The sequence below is a fragment of the Cavia porcellus genome, unplaced genomic scaffold, assembly GCF_034190915.1.
Source record: "Cavia porcellus strain 051 isolate PalLab524CR breed Dunkin Hartley unplaced genomic scaffold, mCavPor4.1 scaffold_4, whole genome shotgun sequence".
NCBI classification, from domain to species: domain Eukaryota; kingdom Metazoa; phylum Chordata; class Mammalia; order Rodentia; family Caviidae; genus Cavia; species Cavia porcellus.
In genome coordinates, this window is record NW_026947487.1 from 44,950,183 (window position 1) to 44,973,003 (window position 22,821).

General features: G+C 42.6%; 1 protein-coding gene and 1 long non-coding RNA gene across 2 annotated transcripts in view; one reads left to right on the plus strand and one right to left on the minus strand.

The window, feature by feature from the left end:
* Window positions 1-2,064, plus strand: part of Tm9sf2 (transmembrane 9 superfamily member 2) — a 61,498-nt gene extending 59,434 nt beyond the window's left edge. The window contains exon 17 of the mRNA XM_003477601.5: window positions 1,380-2,064. Within this exon, the coding sequence (XP_003477649.2) occupies window positions 1,380-1,447 (68 nt within the window). The 3' untranslated portion in view covers window positions 1,448-2,064. The remainder of the gene's footprint in view (window positions 1-1,379) is intronic.
* Window positions 2,065-18,561: 16,497 nt separating this feature from the next.
* Window positions 18,562-21,990, minus strand: LOC134475582 (uncharacterized). The gene is made up of 2 exons (XR_010046755.1): window positions 21,585-21,990; window positions 18,562-19,441 (listed from the first exon to the last, which is right to left on the minus strand). It is a non-coding gene; the product is annotated as an uncharacterized LOC134475582 (long non-coding RNA).
* Window positions 21,991-22,821: the final 831 nt, after the last annotated feature.

The window sequence follows — 22,821 nt, forward strand, 5'->3', positions numbered from 1 at the left end:
TTTAAACAAATTTTTTTTTTTTTTTTTTTTTGAGACAGGATCTTGCTATGCAGTTCAGGCTGGCATTGAACCTACTTCAGAGGCAAGGCTGGCCTCAAACTCACAGTGATCCTCCTGCCTCAGCCTCCTGAGTGCTGGGATTACAGACCACCAATCTTGGCAGTAACTAAATTTAAAAGTGCACTCCATTTAAATTCAGAAAAAGCTAGAATTCTTGAGGCAGTCACTTAACTCTTTCCAGCTTCATTTTTGTCACATTGAAAAGTGTCCCCAATTTTCAAACTTTTTATTTCTAATTTGATGAAGATCTCTGAAAATGAGATGTAAATATTTGCATGAATTACCTCATTTACTCTGCGTAGCAGTATACAGAGATGGCCAAGGCAGTAAATTCTTCTTAGCAAGATGAAGCAGCAGCTTGGCTATGTCAGTGTCCTCGTGCGTGGACGGTCTGGTGGCTCACACTGAAGGGCCCTGTGCTGTGTGACCAGGCCGCCTGTCCCTGTATTCTGGGGGCATCTTTGCTATTGTATCACTTTTGACATTTTGCAAAAACTTGCTTTTGCATTGTTCTATTTTTTAGCATAATTCTTCTTTTTTTTTTTTTTTTTTTTTTTTTTGGTCTTTTTCCTTTTTATTGGTACCAGGGATCGAACTCACGACTGCCTGTTTGCAAGGCAGGCGCTTATGCCGCTGAGCTAAATCCCCAGTATAATTCTTTAAAACTGATAACTTCTAATAACTCTGCTTGAGAAATAACCCCTGTGTAATTATTCTATGACTGAGTAATTAAAAGTTGGTTGTTGTTGTTTTTTTTATCGGTACCGGGGATTGAACTTATGACCGCCTGCTTGCAAAGCAGGTGCTTATGCCACTGAGCTAAATCCCCAGCCCCCTAAAAGTTATTTTCACCAGATCTTAAAAATTTTTTAGTAACAGTTCCATTTTGTGACAAAAGTTTCCAGTTTTTATTTTTGTTTGTTTTGAACCAAACTCACAACTTTGTGCTTGCCAGGCAGGTGCTATGCCACTGAGTTATATCCTCCCAGCTGTGGAAAAATACTCCTATTAAACAGAAAAGAAAATTTGATGTTCTTTTCATTTTTTTTTTAACTCAGTATTAGGTACATAGTAAAGAAAACAATGTATATTATGGAAAGCTTAGATACTCTTACAGTATAAAAACATACCTGTATTTGTAAGAAATTTGATTTGAAGTAGTTTCATATTTTTCAGACAGCCATGGATGTGGTATTTCTTGACCATTAATAATAGCTTAGAGCTTTGGAACTTTTAAAGGAACTTCTAAAGTATGCATGTTGATGTAAATTATGAACGCTATGTAAAAATGTATTTGTTTTTGTTTTTTTCTTTTCTAGGAACTATTGGCTTCTTTGCATGCTTTTGGTTTGTTACCAAAATATACAGTGTGGTAAAGGTTGACTGAAGAAGCCCAGTGTGTCCAGTAAAAACAGAAATAAAATTCTTCATCAACAAAGACCTGTTTTTGTGACTACCTTGGGTTTTATCAGACTTACTGGCCTAGTAATCCTTCAGAAACAACACACTTCTACATACACCTCTTCCCATACACCTGTCCCCACAAAATGTGTTTTCAACACTAAAGCATTTGTATTGTGATTTGATTTAAGTATATATTCAGTTGTTCTCAATGAAGAGCAAATTTAAATATGTGCATTTGTAAATATAATAGCTATAAAGTTTTCAGTACTTTTAATGACAGAATAGAGGAGGCCATACTGGTGAAGGGCAGGACAGTTAATTGTAAATAGGATTTTCTAGGCTCGGTAGGTAGAAAGAATTATTTTTCTTTGAAGGAAATAAAATAACTTTTTATCATGGTAATTTTGAAGGATGATTCCTATGATGTGCTCATTGGGGGAATATGGCTTTTAAAAAACCTTGTATTGGTTGTAACTGTTCATATCTTATTACTCTTCTGTGTTGACTTCATTATTCCCATGGTATTGGCCTTTTAAACTATGTGCCTCTGAGTCTTTCAATTTATAAATTTGTTATCTTAATAAATATTGTAAAAACGTCTTCATTGCATCCTTACCTGTTATATATTCAAAAAGCACATGTAAATACAAATCTGTTGATTAAGGGTGTTTTAATCTGATTTGTATGATTGTGTCAGAATTATCAAAATTTTGTTCATGTATATCACTGTGAGTTTTGATCTAAAGGAATTTAGATCTGGATTTCATTTTGCTGTAATCTCAGTCTTCAGGGCTTTGTGTCAGGTCCAGAAATTTCCTTCTGAGGCAGTGATGTATGTTTAGTCAGGTAAGTGAGGTAACTCTAGGTCTTACTGTGGGCCTTACTTACATTGTTGTCCTTAAGGATTTTATGAGTTGTCTTTCAAAATACAGTGCTTTTTATTTGTTTAAAAATCAGGTTTATGATCTGTACATTAGTGGTGAGTAGCATACCTGCATCTTTAGATTACATTGTTTAATTTAGATTTCACAGTTTTATTCATACAGCCAAGAAATCACCACTGCCTTTTCATATTCATCTGACTGAAATCTATGGGAAACACAGACATTTGAGATGATTTCAGAGATAGCAGTCTGCTTGTGTCTATGAAACTATTTGTATTAAGGGGCTCAATGCTTACTGCTTATGAGAACAAATCAGACATTATCATTAAAGTTAGAACTAAAATTTCTAGCTGCTGTTTATATGATTTTGCTGTGTTCCTACTGAGTAATTTTTCTTTCATTGTCTAGAACAGTTGTGTTTATAGCTCTAGTTATTTCAAATCTCATATCTGTATTTCATATCCTTGGGTTAAAATTCTTTGGAAGATATTTTTTAATACCTTTTGCAGTGTAAAGATAGCATTAAAATAGACTGATTGCCCAGACAAAGATTTTAATTTTGAAAACAAACTGTTGATTCAGGTATCAAGTTAATTTTGTTGGATCAAAGTTAAGTTTAACTTTTCCTCCAGTGAACAGTAAATGATTTAAGTTAGCTTTATTTTGGTCTTGAGGATATTTGCATAGACTTTACCAGTTGAGCATCTTAATATGAAAACCAGAAATTCAAAACTTACTCCCCCCCCTTTTAAAAAATTTTATTTGTATATTTTAGACACACATAATGGTAATTCTTCACAGAGAATGTTTCTCTATATATAATATTTTCCTTTTTTTTTCCCCAAGAAATCCAGAAGTTTCTGAGCATGATGTCATTGCTCAAAAAGTTTTGGATTTCTTGGCTGGGGTATGGCCCAGTGGTAGTGCTCACCCAGCGCCCTACACTTGATCCTAAGACCAAAAATAAAATTTTTTAAATTCTAGAACCTTTTAGGTGTTCAGATGAGGAATGCTCATTTAAGTACTAAGGGAAGAGTTGGGATGTAGCTCAGTGGTAGAGATTTGATAAGCATCCTCCAACCCTTAGGTTCAGTCTACTGTACCCTAAAAAATGGAAGTTTAGAACAAGGAACATAGGAAAAGAGTGATAAGGACAGCAAGTGAGGAGGAAACGGCCTCTTCTCCATGACTGTCCTTAGCCTGCTGCGGTGATCCGCTTTGGAAGCTCTTCCTGACAGGGAAGTGAGTACTGCCTCGGGCACGGGAGGCAGAGCCTGCAGGCCTGTGGACCTTTGGCCTTCATTTAAATGTGGCTGGAACTGATCCTGTTGAGCTGTACTATGAGCAGTGAGCAGCTGAGAGCCCCAAGGAAGTCTCTTCATGAGCCATTGCAGCTGAGAGCAGCTGTGAAGGAAAAGAGCACCTGTAGTGAAGACTAGAACTGAGGTGACAACCAGAGGTAGGTCAGATCATTCCTTGTGTCTCTGGGTCATTTCTAGAGAGCTAGCCATCTGCACGACTGTCCTGAGCACCGTTTGGAAAGTGGCATTTTGGGGCCTGCATCACAAGTGCAAGGTTGTGAGTTTGATCCCTGGTATGGAAAAAAAGGCATTTTGTCTGTGGCTGTCTCCAGGTTGATCTCAAACTTGGGGCCTCAGCCACCAGTGTGCTAGGTGAGTGTCACCACACCCAGCTTCTGCTATGTTTTAAACAGCACAGCAGTCCTCTGACCTATCTGTTCTGCTAGCTCTCCAGTCCCCAGGATTCTACTGGAAGTTCTGTTACTGAGCTTTTCAGTACCCACCGAAACCCCACCAAGGGATTACTTCTCAACTCAGATTGCTGATGTGAAACCCAGTCTGTCCTGAAAATCTTACACCTGAAGACATCTTTCTCAGTCTGAGTCACTTGCATAGTATCCCAGAGATGTTCACCAACATGTCCTGGTCCAGCATGTGTTGTAGAGAAGCATACTAAAATAGGTGACAGTGCTTTTTATCAGTGCCCTTTGAGGGGGTCTTTGGCCTGCTTCTCATATGGTGTTCTCTGTCCAGTTTCACTCATTTACATAACCATTACCTTCATTTCCACCTGTAGCGTCTTGCTTGCCTAGTAATGAAAGTGGTCCCAAGGAACCTCAATCTTGTTATGTATGTAGGTGAACTCCATCCTGGATCCCTCAATTAATTTATCACCCGAATTACCTCAGGTTACCTCCCTTCAATTAATCACCAAGTTTTGTGACCTCTAACTACCACTGGCTTGTATTAGGATTCTCTAGAGGGACTGCATCAATAGAAGATCTGTGTAGTTGCATAAGGGAATATGTTAGGCCAACAGGTTCAGAGGAGTGGGAGAGTCCACAGTGGCCACCTGCATGCTGGAGAGCCGGAGGAGCTAAGGGCCGCTCAACCCAAGAGGAAAGCTGCAGAAAAGAGGGATCAAGGATGTAGCCTCAGCCTAGGGTGGAAGGCCTGGAAGCTCCCTGGGGAGTTAATGGTGTGGCTCTGCATTGGAATGTTCAAAAACTGGACCAATATCCAGAGGCAGTAGCAGCAAAAGACACACTGAAAAAGATTAGAGCTCGTCAAAGAAATGGACAAACTTCTGTAACCCTGGCTGCAGCTATAGATATTCCCAGAGGGAAGGCAATGACAGGGTGAGAAAGCGGACAAAGCTGGGATCAGGTGAAGCCCTTGCTCTCCTGATGGGACCGAAGGAACTGCAGCCACGGTAGCACATTTATTTACACCCTCCAAAGAAGAACATCAGTTTCAACCTGCTTCCTAGTGACTTGCTTGCCTGGCTGGCCCCTTGCCTTTTTGGTGCTCTGACAGCTTGTCTACCTAGCTTGTTTTGAGCTGTTTTCCGAGCTGGCCTTGCTTTAGCCCACACATGTGATCAACCTCCAGCTTTAATGGCTCCCTGCAAACTTCCATCTGCTTTTCCTTTTTTTACTCTATTCTAACTGGAGCAACTCATAATGAGGACTTTCCCCCTCAGTTTGCTGGCCTGCATGCCAGCCTTGTCCACATGGGAAGTGTGCTTTACTATCTGCTAGGCTTCCTTAATCCAGTCAGGTTGATATGATTAGTGCTTGTAATCCCTTATTGTCAACTTGACAACCAGACACATTTTAAACCATACTTTGAATACAATAGAAAGTTGATTAAGGGGCTGGGGATTTAGCTCAGTAGCATAAGCTGCCTGCCTTGCAAGCAGGCAGTCGTGAGTTCAATCCTCAGTATTGATAAAAAGGAAAAAGACCAAAAAAAAAAAAAAAAATGTTGATTAAGCCAAATGTGGTACAACTATTTTGTATATGAATGGGAACACTAATTTCCTCCCCAGAATAGAAGGCAATTTTCTTTGGATGATCCTTACTCTTCCTGCCACTCCATGATTTAGAGATTATAATGCAAATTTTTTTTTTTTTTGCTAAATCCCCAGCCCCTATAATGCAAATTTAACAATACCTAAGTGCCAATGTTAATCAACATTTTGTTATAAAGATCTGATAAATATATAATTATATATATATATATAAAACTATATATAACATAGGAATCAGGACAACTACCATCTGCATTTTTGTAACAGGTCATGTGGTTGTAGCTGGTATTTATAACTATTTTCTACCTATTCTTTATTTCCTAGGCCTTCAGCAACCAACCACATTCAAGCCAGCAAACTAAGGTGAGGAAATCCCACTCTAGTTATGGGTGGTTCCAGCCAATAAGCTTCATTTGCAAGGATGACCATATCTTCATTCCTGAAGGTTCTGGGCCATTTGTCACCCTACCTGGCTTGGTTTGTAGTTTCCTATTGGCCTAATAACGGCACTATAAGATGCCCCAAGGCATCAGTGCCTAGCCTCTGGCACCAAAGACCAGTTTCACGGAAGACAGTTTTTCCATGCACCAGGGAGAAGTAGACCAATTTTGTGATAATTAAAGCACACTATATTCATTGTGCATTCTTTTGCTTTGGTTTGGGTTTTTGAAACAGGGTTTCATTATTGTAGTTCAGGCAGGCCTTGAATGCCTCCCTCAGCCTCCTGGGTGCTGGGGTTACAAGTATGTGCCACTGTGGCCAGCTTTTACTTCTTAATTACTATTAGTTTATAATATAAAATGAAGTAATTGTACAGTTTACTATAGTGAAGACTTAGTGTGAAGTAATTACACAATTTACCATAATGGAGATTAAATGTGAAGTAATTACACAGTTTATTATAAAGCAGAATTAATGTGAGCTCTGAGTTTATTTTCCTCCAACCATACACATCAGATCTGGAGAATGAATCACCTGTTGCACTGAACCCCTATTTAAGTAGAACTCTTGGCGTTTCCTTTTAAATGCAGCTTTCTTTTTTGTTGCCAATCTTGTGCTAGCTTATCACTGGGCCTTTTCCTCTTTTCAGAGTTGTCTAGTGATGTTTGTTTCTTACTCATGTAGCTTGGGAGTTACCAAAACTATGACCTAGACAAGTGTGCAGGGTGGGAAAGAGTTCTGATATGAGTCTGCAGCCAATTGATTTATTATGGACTTTGTAGTCACACCTCTCTGCTAACGTTAATCTGTATTTGCATCTGCTCCCCAATACAGCATAACTGCCTCAGCTCCATCTCAGATCATGAGGCATTAGATTCTTCTTTTTTTGATATCAGGGATCAAACTCATGACCTCATGCTTGCCAGGCAGGCGCTTATGTCACTGAACTAAATACCAGGTCCAGGCATTAGGTTCTTATAAAGAGTACAACCTAGATCTCTCAGATACACAGTTCATAGTAGGGCTTTTGTTCCTATGAGAATCTAAGGCTGCTGCTAATCTGACAGGAAGTGGAGCTCAGGCGGTGAAGACAGCCATGGATACAGATAGAAGTTTCATTTGCCTACCTCTCACTTCCTGCTGTGCAGCCTGGTTTCTACAGGCTGTGTAGCCACAAACTAGAAACTGTCTGGCCCCAACAACTCCTCCCTCAACATTATTTATTTTCTCAGTGTTGGAGACCAGACATCTAAGATTAAGGTGACAGCTGGTTTGGTTCTTCCTGAGGCCTCCCTTTTGCTTGTTGGTGGCCACCTGCTTTGTATGTCCAATTTCCTAAAAGGATGCCAGTAAGACTTATGCCCACCCAGATGAACTAATCTTCATTTTCTCCTTAAAGGCCCTATTCCAATAGAGACATATTCGGAAGTCCTGGGAATTAGGGCTCCAACATATGAAGGAGGCATAGGGTTAGTTCATGACAGTACCCTTGCTTCTAGTGCTGGCTCAGCAGGATGCAGGGCACACACTGTAGTCTCTGAGCTTCTCAGGAGATGGAGGTGGGAGGTATGATAGAACCCCAGGGTTGGACCTACCCTGAGCAAATAGGAGACCCTAGTCTTAAAATACAAATAAAACGATGAAGCTACATTTCATGAAACACGATGGTATGGATTTTCTCTTTCAATACAAGATCTTTTCCTCACATGTCAAAACCATCCATTAAGCCTGATGTCATGGGGAATCAGTCCTGGATCTTGGTTAAAGCCGCTGACTCCTATTGGAGGAGACAGTGAGTGGTGTCTGGGACGACCAGCCTATGGCCGGGGCTCCCACGCCTGAAATGAGCAGCCTGCTGGTTTACAAGGGGGTGAGGGTGGGCTGTGTGGGACATCTTGGGGGAGTTGGACCCTCAGAGGATTAAAGGTGTCTCTGGGTTGGATTTTTATTCCATGGCCAGATGCTTCTCACTTGATCACAATTGCTCAGGAAAAAGAAAAGGAAGCTTAGCTGTAGGTTTGGAAACCTTTTCCTAAACTTGTTATAAAGATCTCTTGCTCCACACTTTTCCACGTGTCATATACCAGTGCCCCAGCCCTGTGAAATCATGAGTAAGCTCTTTGGGGACAGCGCCCTATCTTACTCTTCTCGGTTGCCATGGTGCACTCAGGAGGTAGCCGCGTCCTTTCTGAATTAAAAGATGAATGCTTCCAAATCCTCCTCCTTTGTCACTTCAGAATTTGCCCAATTAGATCATTTTCTTAGTCTCAACCTTCAGTTAATTTGATCATCTGGACAGTACCAATGAATAGAGTGATCTTAGTAACGCTATTTAACATTTGTGTTTTAAGTTTTAGGGTAGGAAATCAGTGCTTTAATTGAAGGGCATGACTAAAGCATGACATTTAGGTAATGGGACAATTTGGAGAAAGTAGGTGGATGCAGCTCTTTCTGTACCCATCAGGCTGTAGATGGTGCGCAGCTGGAGTCCAGGTGCAGCCCAGGTGCTGCAGTCTGGTCACAAATGGGGACCTGATGACTGTTCAACTGTATCTGACTTGAAAATTACCAGCCTCCAATCTGTGCAATCAATATCTTATACTTTGCAGAGGCTTTTACACATGCTATCTAAAATTAATAAGGCTATAAACCACAAACATTTTAACAATTATAAAGCACTATAGGTCTTAAAGGCTTATTTTTGAATGATCAGTTTTAGAAGGTTTTGGCAAGGCCTGTGTTGGATTTTTATTGATTTACTTTTGCACTGCTGGGGGTTGATCCTGGGATTTCATACACACTAGGCAAGCACTTTACCCTGAGCTACTCCAGCCCACGCTTTTGGTTTTTAATAAATATAATAAATAACCTTAATTAACAGAACCAGTTCCTTACTTTCTGTCTATGGATAGCAGAATATTCTGTGCTTCATTAATATGTATATTTATATCACTAAGAAAATGTTTTTCCAAATTTTATTCTTTTATTCCTATAGCCCTAATAGATGGTGACTATAAATTCCCTGCCTACAATAAGATCAACATGTAGAAAATAATGCTTTTCTTCCGAGATAGCTTTACTTTGATAGAATCTGTTGCCTTCTACTGATTTGCTTTCTCCCTGACTTTGTCATTAAAATCTAAACCTCCAGTGCTGCTGCAGTCCTCTGGCTTCAGGAACTTAGTGGAATTTCTTGAGCCTACTCATTTGAACTACATACCTGCATATTCATATTTGATGATTTTTTTCCCTTTTGCTGTTGGATCCAACAATTATTTGGCATTCTCATTAATAATGAATTATTTACCTTTGATAAAAAGGAAATCTGGAAGCAGGCATGATGGCACAAGTCTGTAACCAGCACTCTGGAGGCTGAAGCTGGAGGAATTCAAGTAGGAACCTAACCCAGGCAATTTAGCAACTTAACAAGACTCTGTGTCAAAATAAAAAAAAGGACTGGGAGTGTGCTTCAGTGGGAAGAACCTGAGTTTAGCCCCCCAGGACAGAGGAGAAGGAGGAGAGAGAAAAGAGCGAAGAGAGGAGGGGGTAGACTGAAGGGAAGGAAAAGCATGATTCTAAAAAGTCATTATTTCCTCTGACTGTTTTTAGCAAAAACTAGTCTAGGCCACATGAATGGCACTGACCATGCTAAAGAGGCCTATAAGAGATCATAAATCATACAAAGCACAATTGGCTGGGAATATAGCTCAGCAGCACAGTGCCTGCCCGGCAAGCACAGGCCCTGAGTTCGATTCCCGGTACCAAAAAAAAAAAGTGATTTATTAGAGACTTAGGGACAGAAGCGTGGTCAGAGAGGCAGCAAGACCTTACCGCTGGAGTCAGAGAAGGGGCGCATACGGGACAAGGGTGGGTTTCCTGGAGTCGGCCTGTGTGTGGTTTGTGTGGGACTGATCAACATCAGAGGCACCACATCTGCGTGAAGCTCTATAAGTTGTCTGCATCCCTTCCACTGCACAGTGGGCAGTAGCATGGGGACAGGTCAGAGTTACTCGGAGGCACCCGTGACAGCTGCAGCTGGAGGTGGCTGCCGGCCAGATGTAAGCCATAGCACTTCGCACAAAGCAGGCATGTATTTGTTGATTGAAATGAGGAATTTTGATGATCATTGGAATTGATTCTTAAGTATTGAAATCATTGTTTAATATGACTTAAAGACACCATTTCACTGTTTTGCTTAGCTCTCGGATTCTAGCCTGTGCTATTCTGATTCTGTAAAATTATGCGTTTCCATGTGCATCCAGCAAGGTTGTCTTGTGCGCTTGTGCTATGTTCACTGACAGTTGTTAAAACAGATCAGCACTGGCAGAACTTGGCCAGCTCCTCTCTACACTTAGTGTGAACTGTCACCCTCGGAAGCAGCCCAAACAGAAAGCTACAAAGAGGCTAATTGAAATCAGAATGCTGGGTCACTTCTCCTTCAAACAAAACAGATGGCCCTTCTTACTGTACTTCTGTCAAACTTGGGGAGGGTGATTAAAAGCATTTTTAACTCCCACATATGCCTACTTGTTCCTTAAAGGAATTTTACAAAGCTACTGAAATGCTGGGGGGGGGGTGGAGGACTTTTCTGAATAGAAGAGCTTATTTCCTTTTATTTCAAAGGCTTAAGGAAAAGCATTTTAGCCAAGTAGGGTAGCATATTGCCTATAAGCCCACACTTGCATTCAGGAGGCTGAGGCAGGAGGATTGCTAGGCACTCAGCTGGGCTACAGAGTGAGTTCAAAGTCAGCTTGAGCTACATAGCGAGACCCTGTCTCAAAACAACAAACAGAAGAAAAAGATTAACAGGAATTGAATCTTCAGGTTCTGAAGTTTCAGTTTACAGTCTGAATATTTAATTTTCATTTATTTTAATTCTGCTTTTCTCTTTGCAGTAGGTACTCTGTACATGCAGGTAATTCAAAACATACCAAAGGAAAAAGGGAAAAGTAAGACTCTTGCCCCCATAGTATGTTCCGTTAATGATCTCCTCAGTATCTAGAATCTCTTTTTTTTTTTTTTTTTACTTATGTACTTGAAACCTCTTCTGTGGATGCCTGCTTAATTGACTGTTAATCATATTTGGTTTCAGAAATTGACATGGGAGTTTTTTTAAAAACCATGAAGGAGGTGTTTATATTGTGTGGAGTTATGTTTAGCAGATCAATACAAGTCACTGCTGACAGTACAGTGAAATGTCATCTCTGAGCTAGGAGAAATGCATCAGCTCTGATACAGCACAGATCTGTAAGCCACCTGGGACCTGTCGAGAGAAAAGAGTGGAAACTTGCTCCACCTCTCCAGCAGCAGGGTCAGTCCATGTGACAGTCTGAGAAAAGCCTTGCCAGGTCCCAGTAACCAACGCAGCATCACACATCACACAGCACCGCCTAGAAAGGCAGCCCCTCAGCAGTGGTCCCTGAAACCACCATCTGGCTGCAAGTTGCAGGTGCCAGTTTGCTCCAGGTTTGGCTTGGGATCCAGCCAGCTGTGTTCCTGGCTTTCTCTCCTGCTTCTCACAAGCGCATCAAAACATCCTTACAGAAGTCAGATGTGGTTCATTTCTGCCTCAGGTGTAACTGTGTTTTTGAAAGGCTGAGGATTAAACCCAGAGCCTTACACATGCTAGGCAAGCTCTCTATCACTGAGCTGCACTCCCAGCCCACTTTTAAAAAATATCAGAGGGCTTCCAAGTGTAGTGGCACATACCTGTAATCTTAGCATTTGGGACACTGAGGCAGGAGGATTGCCATGAGTTTGAGGCCATCCTAAATTCAAGTCCAGCCTGGACAACATAGCAAGGCCCTGTCTCAAAGACACAAAACAAAACCAAACAAACAAAAACCACTAAAAATATCAGAGGGCAGCTGAAAGTATTTTGCCCTAGATGGGATGCTGCATCGGTGGGAGGCTGGGATGTGGAACCAAGGGCTCTATCTTGAGGTCATCTTTTCCACCCCTAACCGAATTTACCTGTGGTGCAAAATGAATTTTAACGGGCTATTTGTGCATCAGTAATGCCCCTTAGGCACCACCTGAGACCAAAGCTATATGTATGCCCCCACACCACGTGTCCAGCAGAGAGAAAAGCCAGACCTCAGTGGTCGTGGGGTTCTGTCTCCGCGTTCTTAAAATAAAAGCCACCTTTATTTCATATTTCTATCTTTTTAGCCATACTGAAAATTCTATCAGCAGCATCTTTGAAATCTCTAACAGTGTAATGAGAAGCACTTTGTTTTCTATTAAAACAGCAACAACAAAGCCAGCCCATGGCTCAGTACAGACAGGGGTGAAGTGCATTTCCTCTCAGGGCTCTTAACATTGCTCCACCAGGAAGCTGCCTCCTCCCCTCTTCTGGAAACCAGAAGCGGAAACTGAAGCATAGCTGTTGCTAATCTGATGGCCTGGAGCGGCCCAGCCCAGGCTGGCTGGAAAGGACTGCCCTTTTGCTGTCACCCAAGGTGAGGTGAGAAGAAGCCGGGTGATAGGAACCTCAGGGCACAACCCCTTCAGGCTCCAGGTTCCAGCAATTCCCAAAGCCATCCTGGACAACTCTGGGTGGTTCCCCGAGGCCACGCTGCCTCCCAACACCTATAAGGGAGCCCAGGACAGAAGTCCCTAAGGAGAGAATAGGCCTTACACTGCATCCACAACTGCCTTCTTACCTTGGAAGATGTCACCTTTTTTTTTCTGTAACAGGGACTGAACTCATAACGTCATGCTTTCCAGGCAGGTGCTTCTGCCACTGAGCTAAATCCCTGGCCCATAAGATCTGTCTACCCCTATTTGATTTGATTTGATTTGATTGGTACTGAGGATCGAACTCATGACCTCACACTTGCCAGGCAGGTGCTTATACCACTGAACTAAATCCCCAACCCTCAGAAATCTGTAAAACCTACCTTCATCCTTCCTGATTTGCACTGACACTCAGATTTTCAGTCTGTAGGTTGCCCTAGTTACGTGTAAGTAAATAGGTGTGAAAATCCTATTGGCAAGTGAGAAAGATACAGGGGGTAAAGATGCCATTTGTGAGGTGAACCATGATTACTTCAGGCCTTTGTAATATCAGACTTAAGCAAATGTGGTGGCTTGGATTTACAATTGCTGTAAGAATTTTCCCAGATTGTCTGTGTTTAGATCTTCTCCAAGTCATGTTCGTTATAAAGAGGAACATACTGTTCTCTGTAACCCTCAAAGTTGTGGCAGGAAGGAGAGGGGCTGGAGGCACGGCTTCTTGGCAGGGATGAGTGTCTCACCCCTCAGGTTGCTGCTGGCATCACAGAAGGAGCTGCCCTGTACTCAGCTGCATCTGAGGACATGAGTTGCTGATCATTGGCGTGATGTTTGGGTGTCCAGTCAAGGAAAGGGACAGTGTGGACAAAGTCTGGAGGCTGGCCGAGTAGTCCTCATAGACTGGAACCTGCTAGCTGTCTGGCAGACAGGAAATACCTATCAAGTATGGGAGAGATGTGAAGGTCGAGGTGGGCAGTGAATCTGATACCTGCTCTCTGAAAAAGCCAAGTGACTTCTGGCTGAAATGGAGCTCACGTTTGGGCCATCATTTCACACCAGTTGCTTCCATGTCTGCTCTGGGAAGGACAGAATGTCAAAGCCACCATAGTCTGAACATCTATGAAGAAGGGAAGAGAATGATCCAGAGAAACTTGTGCTCAGGAGGGAATGTTCCAGAACTCAGTCTGTCTGCACACCACTCTCCTTGGGGCAGGGGACAGTGGCAACACCCTCCTGTCTCCAAAAGAAACTGGATGAGCACCTCTGGTAAAGACAGGTGTTAGGAGCTGCTTGGGGCCTGGGGACGAGGCCTGAGCCTCCTGGTGGAAGGCGGCTGGAGTAACATCTCTACAGGGTTACCCCGAGCGAGAGGACCCGCCCTTGGAAGACTTCCAGGCTGAGAAGGACATCCCCCTGATAACACGGGCTTCTGACCTGCGGCCCACTAGGAGGCCAGAGACTAACTTTGTAATTTCTTGACTTTCTGGAAGATTTCCAGGAGTTGCTTCTTGGCTTTGGTGACCATTGCTTTCCTCAGGAAAAATGGTAAACACCTATTTCACATAGAAATGCAGGGCTTCCTAGGAAATAAAGCTTCCTGCCTATCTCTTTGCCATATCATTTTCTGCTTCCCACTTCCCTCCAGCAAAAGCCTCCGGACTCCTCATACACATTACTGTGACTGAGAAATGCCGGGTTCTGAGTATTTCCCAGGTTCTCCACTCTACATAATTATAAACCAGTCCCATCAAAAACAATCAAAGGTAACTTCACCCCATAAGATCCAGAAGTCCTAATCAGTCTACAGGAGTCCCCATCATTTCACTGAAAGGCCACTAATCATCTTGTTGTAGTTTATATTCAGATGTTCCCCCAAAGCCTCATATGCTCAAAGGTGGGGCTTTTGAAAAGTAAATGGCTTGTCAGGCTTACAGCAGACTTACTGTTAGAAGGTAAATTCTGTGTAGAGGGGGGAGGTCACTGTGGATATGACCCAGAAAATTTCATCCCCCTCCCTCTCCCCAGCACCCTGTTTCCTGGATGTTATGAGATCAGCAGCTTTCCTCTGCCCAGGCCTTTCTCTATGCTGTCCTGCTCTGGATCCAAGTGACTATGGACCGAAACCTCTGAAAACTGTGAGCCATAAACAAACCTCACCTCCTTTAAGCTGTAGGAGCCAAAAACAAACCTCACCTCCTTTTAAATTATTGGAGCCAAAAACAAACCTCACCTCTTTTAAATTGTAGGAGATGTGTCTCAGCAATGAGGAAATGACTAAGACAATTGATCCTGGCATATTTATTTTTGCAATATATCGGTGGATCCACAGAACTCTGAGTTCCCATTCAGCTCTGTGGGTTAAAGATGAATGAGAAGGAACCACTCACTATACCTGTCTTAGTCAGCTCTGGCTGCTGTAACAAAATGCCAGGGAGCAGGTAGTTTAAAAATGATGGACAGGGGGCCAAGGCTTTAGCTCAGCAGCATAAATGCCTGATTTGCAAGCATGTGGTCATGTGTTTGCTCCCCAGTACAAAAAAAAAAAAAAAAAAAGCCATAAAAATGATAAACATTTGCTGGGAATGGTGACGCACTCCAATAATCTCAGCACTTGGAAGGCTGAGGCAGGAGGATTGTTGCAAGTTCGAGACCAGCCTGGACTACAAAGTAAGCCCAAGGCCTGCCCAAACTGCATAGCAAGACCCTGTCTCAAAAAAGACAAAAATAAAATAAAAATAGCAATAAAAACAAAAATGATGGACATTTACTTCTCCCAGTTCTGGAGTGTGGAAGTCCAAGAGCAAGGCAGATGTGGAATGTGGTGAGCATCCTCTTCCTAGTTCCAGACAGCTGTCTTTCTATGAATCTTCACCTGGCAGGGAGCAGAGAGACTATTTCACGTCTCTTACACTAATCCCATTTATAATGGCCCCATCTTCATGACCTACTCACCTCCCAAAGGCTCCACCTCCAGATACCATCACACAAGGAACAGATGCAGTCTATAACAATCTCAAACTGTAGGTCTGGTCTCACCTGCCTTTCCTGGGCTGAGCTGGAATCATCCCATGAGCTGACTCCTTTCAAGCCACTTGCACCCCAACTACAGCTGCATCCCTGGGGACCCACTGTTACTCAGTGCCCTGTGGAGAATAGAGACCCTCTGCTGACAGTCCAGAATACCTGCCTGGGCACAGTCCACGTATTTAATCTGCTGAACATGGTCCCAGTTTGATCACAGCTGTCTCTGAAGCTTTTGTTCCACTTTCTCAGTTCTAGGCTGGAGAAGCTAATATCTACACCTTTATATCATCCTTCATTTCCCCTTCTTATTGTGCTCATTCTATTACAAAGGCAGATAGCAGCTCATCATGTGTGGAAGACCACCTGGAGGACTCTCCTTGAACAAAGGGCAATCATCTCCATTTTGGCTGAACCTGGCCCTATTTCCATGTACTAATATGTACAGAGTTGGCTGGGCCATTTCCTTTTCCCTTCAGTTGGTTCTAAGTAACATAACTAGGGCTGGCTGTGGTGCTGATGCATAATCTTTGAAGCTAGTCCTGCTGTTTCCCTACCCCATGTCTCCCCAGAAAACATGGTTAAGCTGGGGGGGATGAAGAGCCACCACTCCATACTTGTCAACTGGAGTGGACCTCAAGATCAGAGGCCATGATTTCCCAGGGCAGAAAAGTTTACACATTGGAACTGAAGCACTGCCCCAGAACTGCCACCTCAGTTGTGTTATGCAGATGACTCTTTCTGCACATCCTTCTCTCTGCATATTGCAGAGGTGCTTTCAGGCCTCCTACCTAGCCCAGCTCATAGTACTCACATATTTCTTGCCATTCCCTTCAAAAATCCTCCCCCCTGCCCACTTCAAACACATTCCATCATTCTTGCCACTTTCCAAAGCAGTTCTGGAAGCCTACTTGTGTGTCTTTAGTTGTGCTGTTCCACACACTGCCTCAATTCCAAATTCAGAACACTCACCTTTCATGATTATTTTGAGTTGGGGCTGAGCCAGAGCTATCATAGCAGCAGATCTGGTGAATCAGGTGGATGAGGACACTCAGGAATGTTTTTATGAGCCTTTCAGCAGCAGCATTCACTGTGTTCTTCCTGAAGACACTCATGAAAAAGGACTTCCAGAACCACTTCAGGAAGGGTCAAGCATGGTGGCATAAGTATGTCTGAATAGGAGGAAGTAGCTATTTTGATGACAATTTGTCTTTTACTGTAATAAATTTTTAAACAGTCAACCTCTCCTGTGTATTTTGATCACATTGCACACATGTCCTTCTGATATCTCCACATTTTCATATGTGTCTTTGTCAGAAGCTCTCCCAGGGCATATTCTGTGAGTTAGCTCAAGCACCTACCTTTAGGCATGAGGCATGACACTGGGACTAGCTGTGAGCAGCAGCTCTCTGGGCTCTGCTTGGCTATTTTTATTCACAGGTGTTTTGTTAATCGTAATATGCCTTTGGCAAAGTCTGTATTAGATTAGGAAAGAAAAGATGGTATGTGGTCTTGGATAGGCATTAAATACAGATTGCATCCTTCCCCAAAAAAGGTATGTTGAAGTCCTGACCCCCTAGGGTTAACTAGTTAACCCCTCCCTAGGTTAACTAACTGTGGCCTTAACTAGTTATGATGAGATCAAGCTGGAGCAGAACAGCTCCAAATCCAGTAGAGCCCATTGCCCTCTGAGAATAGAGGACAGCTGTGTGAAGATGCAGGCCACAGGGGAAGAACCCTGTATGCCACATGGGTGGAGAATGGAGTGCTGCAGCTGCAGGGCAAAGCCAAAGGGGTTGCTGGACACTGTGAACAGCTAGGAAGAGGTGAGGGAGGATGCATCGCTCTTTCCTGTGGATGTCAGAGGGAGCTCAGCTCTGCAACGCCTTGATTCCAGAGCTGTAAGAGAAAGCATTTCTGGTTTCTAGGCTAACCAATTCCAATATTTGTGCAGGAGCCAAAGGGAACATCCTACATCCGGAGAGAAAAGAAACACATTCAGCCAGGCATAGTGGCACACACCTTTAATCCCAGCGTACTGAGAGGCTGAGGTGGGAGGATCACAAGTTCAAGCCCAACCTGGGCAACAGAGACTTGCTCGGAACCTGTCTCAAAATTTTAAAAAAATTTTAAAAGATGTAGTTTAGTGCAAAGACTCTGGGTTCAATTCCCAGTACTGGCATTGTGGGGTGCCAGAGGGGTAAGAAAAAAATAGATACAGTGCTCTAAAGGGGGGAAAAACTAATAAATTTATCCATCTGCAGGAGCTCTAGGGTCTTTGACTTCCTCAGTCCTAATTTAATGCTCACCTAGATGGTGGGCAAATAATAGCTACTTTCAGGACACCAGTCTCTCAACCTCCTTTCAAAATGATAAATTATTTTTAGTTTCTATTCTATTCAAATTTGGATTCCAACCACAAAAGCCTTTGTGTGCTGAATACCTTTGCCCTATGTGGGTTGTAGTAGAAGTGCTGGACTCAGGAAGACAGACGGACACTGCACAATCCATTGACCAGCTCCCGTCACTCTCAAGTGCTGAGTGCCCGGGCAGTGTGACAACAGCCAGCGTGCATAAGCAAGACTCACCTTCCTGCCTGCTATTTGACAATGGGACAGGAATATGTGGCTTGTTCTAGGAGACAGCAGTCAGCACATTCTGCCATCTTCCAGGACTCGTTGTTGGAACCAACAGCCCTGAAATGTTCTGATCTGCCCACTCTGCCCAGCCAAGCCTCGGAGGCGTCTGACTGTCTTAGACACTCCTCTTTCTTCTGGCCTCTCTCGGTGAGTGCCCAGCCCAGCAATGTCAGATGACCTGCCTGTGTGAGAGGTGCTGACTCAGGCTCCACTGCAGCGCTGCCGGAGCAAAAGGCAAGCAGGTCAGCCCAGCACTCTGGGTGTTAAAAAGCCACAAGGTGATTCTGCCGCTCATCAATGTTGAGGCTTGACTCTGTTGCTGTCTGCAGTGAGGCATTGTCCTGCTTCTCCAGCTGCTTCTTTTTTTTTTTTTTTTACCAGTACCGGGGATCAAACTCACGACCACCTGCTTGCAAGACAGGTGCTTATGCTGCTGAGCTAAATCCCCAGCCCCTGTCCAGCTGCTTCTTTACCGTATCCCATGCCTGGCTCACTCTTCCATTGTCCTCTACTTGCATATGTGAATATGTATTTTCACTTATTCATAAAACTTCTGGAACAGCATGGCCAGTAGTCAGTTTGGTGGCCGGATCTAGCTGGACTAGAAACACTGAAAGCGTGCAGGTTAAGCATCTGTAGGATGTAAGGAGCAAAAACACTCAGTTTATTCAGATGATAGCATTTACTGCACAGAAATGATGGGTCTGAGTATCTCCTGCTACAAATGACAAGATAACAAAGTTGATTTTTTTTCTCTTGGTTTTTATATTTGTCATTTCACATTTAGGTTTTGAATTATCCAAAACTGTGCACCAGCATTATTATCCTCTTTCATCTTCACTGGACTCAGCTGTTTCTCTCATCTCTGCAGCCAGTCCCTGGCCGACCTTCTTCCTGTCCCCATTCCTTCTTGGGTCCACAGTCTCCACTTCCGTCCGAGGGCTACTCTCCTGAACCACTGTGCTCTGTGTTCCACCCTGCAGTTCACCCTATGCACAGCCACACATTCATCTACTGTGCAGCATTTCCAAAGAATTTCTTCTTTTATTAAAAAATGTCTTCTTTTAGCCATACATGGTAGTACATGTCTCTCTGGAAGGCTACTTCAAGCCCCGCTGGGTAATTCAGCAATTTAGCAAGACTCTGTCACAAAATAAAAAGTGAAAAAAGGTGGAGGACATAACTTCTTTTTGAAATAAATGTTTTTGGTCAGGGATTTAGCTCAGCAGCATAAGCACCTGCCTGGCAAACGCAAGGTGGTGAGTTTGATCCCCGGTACAAAAAAATAAAATAAATGTTTTTCATTTAAAGAGCATAAAACCAAACAAAATAAAACAGAATAAAGCCAACCAAAGCAAAACAGTGCAAGTGATGCAGGACTTTAAAAGAATTTAACAGGAAATCAACGATGATTATTATACTGCCTCTTATTGTCTTCAAAATAGCGGCTAATATCATCAGATATAATAAAATCAAACAGAACAGAATAGAATAAACCTATCAAAACAAAACAATGAAAATGATATAGGACTTTAAAACAAGATAACAGGAAAAAAAAACAAGAAACAGGGAATTAACAATGATACTACTTTCAGAAGGAGATCCCTATAGTCGCTATATTGCATACTGTTATCATCTAAATAGATGCTCAGACTACCGGTTTTAGGCCTGCAAAGTCAATCAATGCGCAAAAAACAACTTAATGCTTTTTTATTTCAGTGGCTATTATCTCAGCCTGTGTTTCTCCTAATCAGCTGGTTGCTTATGGTGGGGTGGTAGGGCCCTCCACACTTCTTATCTCCCAGCCTGTGCTCCGCTGGCTCACAGGAAGGGATTTACTTCTTCTTGGTTCTCTTTCCAGGATGCATGGCAACCACTGGCTCACCAGAAGGGGTTGGCCCAGCCCACGTCAAGTAAATTTTTAATTGATGTGTAATGTTTTTACATATTTATGGTGCATGGTATAGTAATTCAGTCACATATACAATTTACGGGGTAATCAGCATTTCCACCCCCTCAAATACTCTATGCATTGAGAGATTTGAACTCTTCTCTTTAAACCAAACTTAGCCTGACCTAGTTTTCCCACTGCCCAAAGAAGAGGGAGGAATTGAGCACCTCCTAATTTGTCTAGTTATTTTGAAAAACATAATACGTTGATGCAGACTGTGAGTGTGTACTGTGCTCTAGAACACTAGAACTGATTTCTTCCTGTCTCGCTGTATTTGGTGCCCTTTATCCAATCTCTTTCTACCCCTCCCTCTCATCTTCTCATGTTATAGTGACTATAATTCTATTTTCTGCGTCAGTAAGAACAGCCAAAGAATTGGTCTTTTTGTTTCAAAGTGTGTACTAACTCGTCTAACCACAATATTGCAATATAAAGAGTGATATAATATACAATGAATGTTTACATTTTTAAAAAGGTATTTACAATGAAAAGCACATTCCCAATAATCCCTCTCAAAGTATTCCCCTTCACTTCGAACACACTTGACCCGTTGTTCTGGCCACTTTTGGAAGCAGTTCTAGAAGTCCTCTTTCATGAGTGTCCAAAATTACATCCATCCAACAGAAAGGCAGATTGTGAAAGCCTCGCTGTATGTCCTCTTCCGTCTTACTCATCAGATCTAGCACTGTGACACGTCTAGATTTTCCCTAAGTCAAAATGACCAGGAAAACTAAATGCTTTGAATGGATTCAGGACATTGAGGCAGCCGGGACAGCACAACTAGAAACAGACAAGAGGACTTCCAGACCTGCTTCAGAAAGTGGTAAGAAAGATGGGCTAAGTGTGTGTGAAGAGTATTTTGATGAAGAGTAATAGCAATATTTCTTTTACTATAATTTGGATTTTAAAGATTAAGCACTTACTGTATCATTTGATCACACTACAGTGTTTGGCTGATGTGGGTTGGGCCGGGCAGCTGCGAAAGCTTTGTACCTTGGCAGCTCTGTGGCTTGCTCTGTTCCTCATCTCTCATCCTCCTCACTGTAGGGACTTCAGTAGGACACGCCAGTCTCACAGGCTTGGCGCTGGGACGAAGGCAAGTGGAAAGGTGCAAGGCCCCCACAGCCTAGAGCTAACCTCACAGCCACCGCCCAAGTCAAGGGGCAAGGAGGGGGCACGGCACTCTGAGCATATGGCTGGGCATGCAGAGCAGCGGGGAAGGAAGGTGACCATGCACTCACTCTCAGTCGGTGTGCCTGCCACCCAAAGTCACACTGCCTAGATGTCAGCCTCCTGTATCTGGTCACTCCCATCCATACTGCCCAAGTCCCTCACCTGGGGTCAGGCTGGCCGGTTGGAGTTCACAGGAATCTTGCAGAAGTTCGATGAGGTCAGGCCATGCTGGCAGCAGATTCCATGGCTTTCCCCCTGCCAGAAAAGAGGGAGGAATTGTTTGGCTTCATGGGCTGTTAACAGTTTGTACAAAATAAGCAATCATTAAACAATTTCCCTTCTGTGAAATAAACGGAGCCAGAGATCATCTTTGTGGGCTTTCTTTTGTCTTCTTTGTTTCTTTCTGTCTTATTCTGGTAGAAAAATACCTCAAATCTTAGTAAACAATAGCAATAGTTTGTTTCTGCTGTTTTGATATGGATCTTCTCTGCTTCCTTTTTTTCTGAATTGAGAGATTGACTATAGAATTGAGGAGATAGTGTTTTATTCTCTCTCTCTCTCTCTCTCTCTCTCTCTCTCTCTGTCTCTCTCTGTCTCTCTCTGTCTCTCTCTCTGTCTCTCTTCCTGTGTGTGGTTTCTCTGGGTGGAAAAATAAAAGCTCTGCATTCTTTCTGCATTCAATGCACTTCAAAGTTTAAAAAATTTGGATAGAGTACACTGGGGCTATGGGTGTTCTAGATATTAGTCTTTTTATAACTTCCTCATATTTCACATTCGTTTGACCTTAGGTTACAGGAATGCTTTTTGAAAAGAACAATGATTTGATCCTAGCAATGGATGTAGCAAAAATACTGGGGTCAATAAGTTAAAAGCTTTTTAAAAAGACGAAGAAGAAAAAGAAAAAAAGAAAACTAGACTTTGCAAACTTTAAGCTTAAGAGGTATGAAATGGGAGAATTTCCCAGCTGTATCTTATCAAAAAATGTATGCTGTGAAAATATTTCTGAGTTTAGCAGAGGAAAATGTTTGAATTAGGAGAAACCAACTTCTTTAACCTCTGAACTCATTTCCCAGCTTATATAAGTGCTCTCTCTGGGTTTGTCTTTAGTATCTTTACACATGCCATTTTTGCTCTTTCATATAAAAATCTGAATATTCCCATGTGTGTTTGGTTTTATAATATGATCTAAAATACATGTTTCTGTGCTTTATTGAGGGGAGCAAAGCAAGTTTCAAGATAGTGCTGTGGGCTGCAGATGTATCTCAGTGTGTTTGCCCAGCATGGAAAAGTGCTGAATTCAATTCCCAGCACTGCAAAAACAAATAAAAAACCAGTGTGCATAAGTGATATATTTTTATTAAGAATTATATATGTGTGAGTACATTTCTATCAATCAATT